The following is a 3,317-nucleotide window of genomic DNA, read 5'->3' as shown; positions in this document are numbered from 1 at the left end:
TCCAATAGATGTAGAATATATTCGTCTGTTACACGATATTCATGCAGACAATATAAAGGGCCATCCATGGAGAGGGTATATAATACTGAATTCTTGCCAACAAAATTCAATAAAGGAAATTCAAAATTATGAACGCGTCAACAGACCTGTCTGGTTTATATTTTCAGCCTTAGGTTCGCACTGGCCAGGAATGGGTACATACTCGATATTTCATATTTTATTAATAAATCACGTATCACTATTAAATGATATAATTTATAAACTAAAATCTTATTAGGTCGAAATTTATTAAAGTTCCATGTCTTTGCAAAAACGATAAAAAAGTGCAATGATGTTTTAAAGCCGTACGGTATAAGTGTCATAGACATTATAACAAAAATGGAAGAAAATATAAGCGAAAGCAGGTTGAACATTTTTCTTGGAATCGTCGCCATTCAGGTAAACTATCCATTATTTTTCATATAAGGAGCAGATTTTCAAACTGCATTTTGTCCAAAATTTCATTTTTTAATTAGAAATAGTTTTCAGTGTTGAAATATCATATTATAAGTTACTCTGAGATGTTCAGAAAGCATTTTTTTTATCGTTAATTTACACGTTGAAAAAACATACATACTTCGAAGACTATGTTTTTAACAAGAGACAAATAAAATGCATATGTCTAACATTTTTAAGCAATTGTTTTGCTATTTTGTTTAATATTTCACATCCTATTGATTAGCATATTATTTTCTGTAAATTGCGTAATTTTCTTGTATGCGTAATTTCTTTCTTCCTCATTTTCTGGAAATAAAAAATTTTGGACAAAAGACATTTTCAAAGTCTGCTCGTCATATATAAAATATTCTTTTACAAATGGAATACTTAACATGGGGTAATGATTTTAACTTACTTACTAAAATTTTTTTACGCATAATATTTTGCGATTATATTTCCTATATAAAATAAGCCGACATGTATTTTCGCAATATTTTTTGGTCAATATTTCCGAAAATACAGAAAATTTTACGTAAAGTTTTCAAACTCGCCGATTAAATGCTTCTTAAAATCGCGATAATTCCATTTCTATTCATCCTACAGAGTGTTCCAAATTAGATTTATTTTTAATATAAAATAATTATTTACATTTACGTATTTATCATTATAATTATTGTTATTATATTATAATTATTATAAACAACACAAATTAAAATATTTAAAGTCATTTTATTGCTCAATCAGCAAAATAAAAATTTTTTAAAAATGCCATTGTATTTCTCGTTAAATTTTCTATAAAAATCATATTTTTTAACATAGTCATTTGATATTATCTGGATGGAAGAAATTAAGTACCGCGGCGCGGCGGCGGCATGTACTTATTAATCTGATACATCACCATCGTACTGCATCCGTGTGAAAAACTAAAAAACCTAGGGTGCCTTCCAACAAGAGACCATAAACATATAAAATAGACTTTAGCTATGTCCCTATAAACGCTATGTTGTTATTTAATATTAAGTAATATTTTAATGTTATTTAATATTAAGTAATATTTGAAATATATTCTCTTAGAATATTAAATGTAACATCTCAAAAGTATTTTATTAAAATAATATGATATTAAATATCCTCGAAATATTATATTAATGGACGGTTATATGTCCACTCCTGATGATGTGTTATATTATTATTAAAAGTAACATTATTTAATCTAATAAATGTTACTGTAATATTATTTAAACATTAAAAAATATCATAATAGAGCATTTACTTTAATTTGTAAAACTGCTACATTTATTCAATATAAGTATACGTTTAAAGACTGAAAATAATTTTGGCGCGCAGTTGTAGTACTGGATATGTACTTAAAATCAGGCCGAAACATTTTTTTAGGACAAGATGCAGCATAGATTAATGAGAACTTTTCGCGTTACCGGATTGTGAATTCAAATTGCACTAAATTAAAAATAAGTAATATTTATAAATATTTTAATATATCAGGGATATATTAAGGATATAATACCAATATTATATAAGTGGACATACGAGTATAATGTATATAGTCCATAAAATACTCTCGTAATATTAAAAATTATTATATAATATTCTCAAAATATTATAATAATTAATTTTAATTTTGCGCTTATAGAGATATAGCGACAGCCCGAGCAGCGCGGACGTGTTAAGGTTAAGAAGAAAAAATGACACAATTAAAATCGAGATCAGAAACCATTTTTATCCTCATAAATCTCTTAAAGGACTTAATTTGAAATAAAAAAAAATTTTAAACTAGAACATAAATATATCGTTTTAGTTAAAAAAAAGAAATCATCCGCTTTGCTCGACCTCTTTGGGCAAAGTGAATAGATCACATGTGCAATGCAAATAAAATTTAAAGAATTAGAATCAGTCTTGGCAATCGTCACAAAAGTATTGTAGCTACCAAATCCTCTATATATAGTGCAGCCTTCATGGGCTCATTTAGTGCAATAACAACAATGGATTAGTCATAAACAAATCATCATACTGCATTGTGGCAAAAAATAAACAAAAATTATGTAAACAAACACGTATGTTTCGTACACTCGAAAGATCGTCTGTATTCCCAGTATTTTTCATTATAATCATATACCGAGTAATGAGGATAAATCATCCGCGTTGCCCCTATCCGCTTTGCGCGAAGGACCCACCTAACGCAAATTTGGAAAAGTTAGAATAAGTTGAAGCATCAACTAAAAAATTTTAATTTTAAATACACGTTTAAAGACACAGAATTCTTATAAAAAATTATTCACACTGGTTAAAAAACAATTACAGATAATAATTAAACTATGTATAAGGAACGCGTAAAAAGGATCTTATATATTTGACAAAATCCATTTGATTAGTTAAAAAAGGCCTTGTATAGAGAAAAGACTCCTATTATATATGAATATTGAGTTCATTCTGGATAAATGTTAGAAATCTATGAGCAGAATTTAAAAAAATAATAAGTCATTTTGAAGGAAATTTAATAAACTTTAAGATAATAAAACTCTTAATTCTAGGTGTTAAACACTCAAAAAAACACTCAAATTTTCGGATCGTCAATTGAAGGTTATACGAAATTGAAGGTTAACGCCCAAAGAAAACCATGAAAATAAATAGCTTTATTATATAAAATTACTTAATTATTATAATTCTGTTTTATTGCTAAAATAATATTATTAATCTGCATTATACGAGGGTGGTCCCAGAAGTACCCGACCTAACAAAGAAAACACAAAAAATTTGGGAAAAAATATCTTTATTTCTCAACATAGTCTCCTTTTAGCTCGATACACTTTTCCCAGCGATGT

The 3,317-nt window shown here is 27.3% G+C and overlaps 1 protein-coding gene across 1 annotated transcript in view; it reads left to right on the top strand.

The window, feature by feature from the left end:
- Positions 1-3,317, top strand: part of LOC108748804 (fatty acid synthase-like) — a 32,342-nt gene that overhangs the window by 17,587 nt on the left and 11,438 nt on the right. The window contains exons 7-8 of the mRNA XM_018487165.1: positions 9-194; positions 278-438. Coding sequence (XP_018342667.1) covers positions 9-194; positions 278-438 — 347 coding nt within the window. The remainder of the gene's footprint in view (positions 1-8; positions 195-277; positions 439-3,317) is intronic.

Source organism: Trachymyrmex septentrionalis, unplaced genomic scaffold (assembly GCF_001594115.1).
Source record: "Trachymyrmex septentrionalis isolate Tsep2-gDNA-1 unplaced genomic scaffold, Tsep1.0 scaffold242, whole genome shotgun sequence".
NCBI classification, from domain to species: Eukaryota; Metazoa; Arthropoda; class Insecta; order Hymenoptera; family Formicidae; genus Trachymyrmex; species Trachymyrmex septentrionalis.
This window is presented reverse-complemented; position numbering and strand designations above follow the sequence as displayed.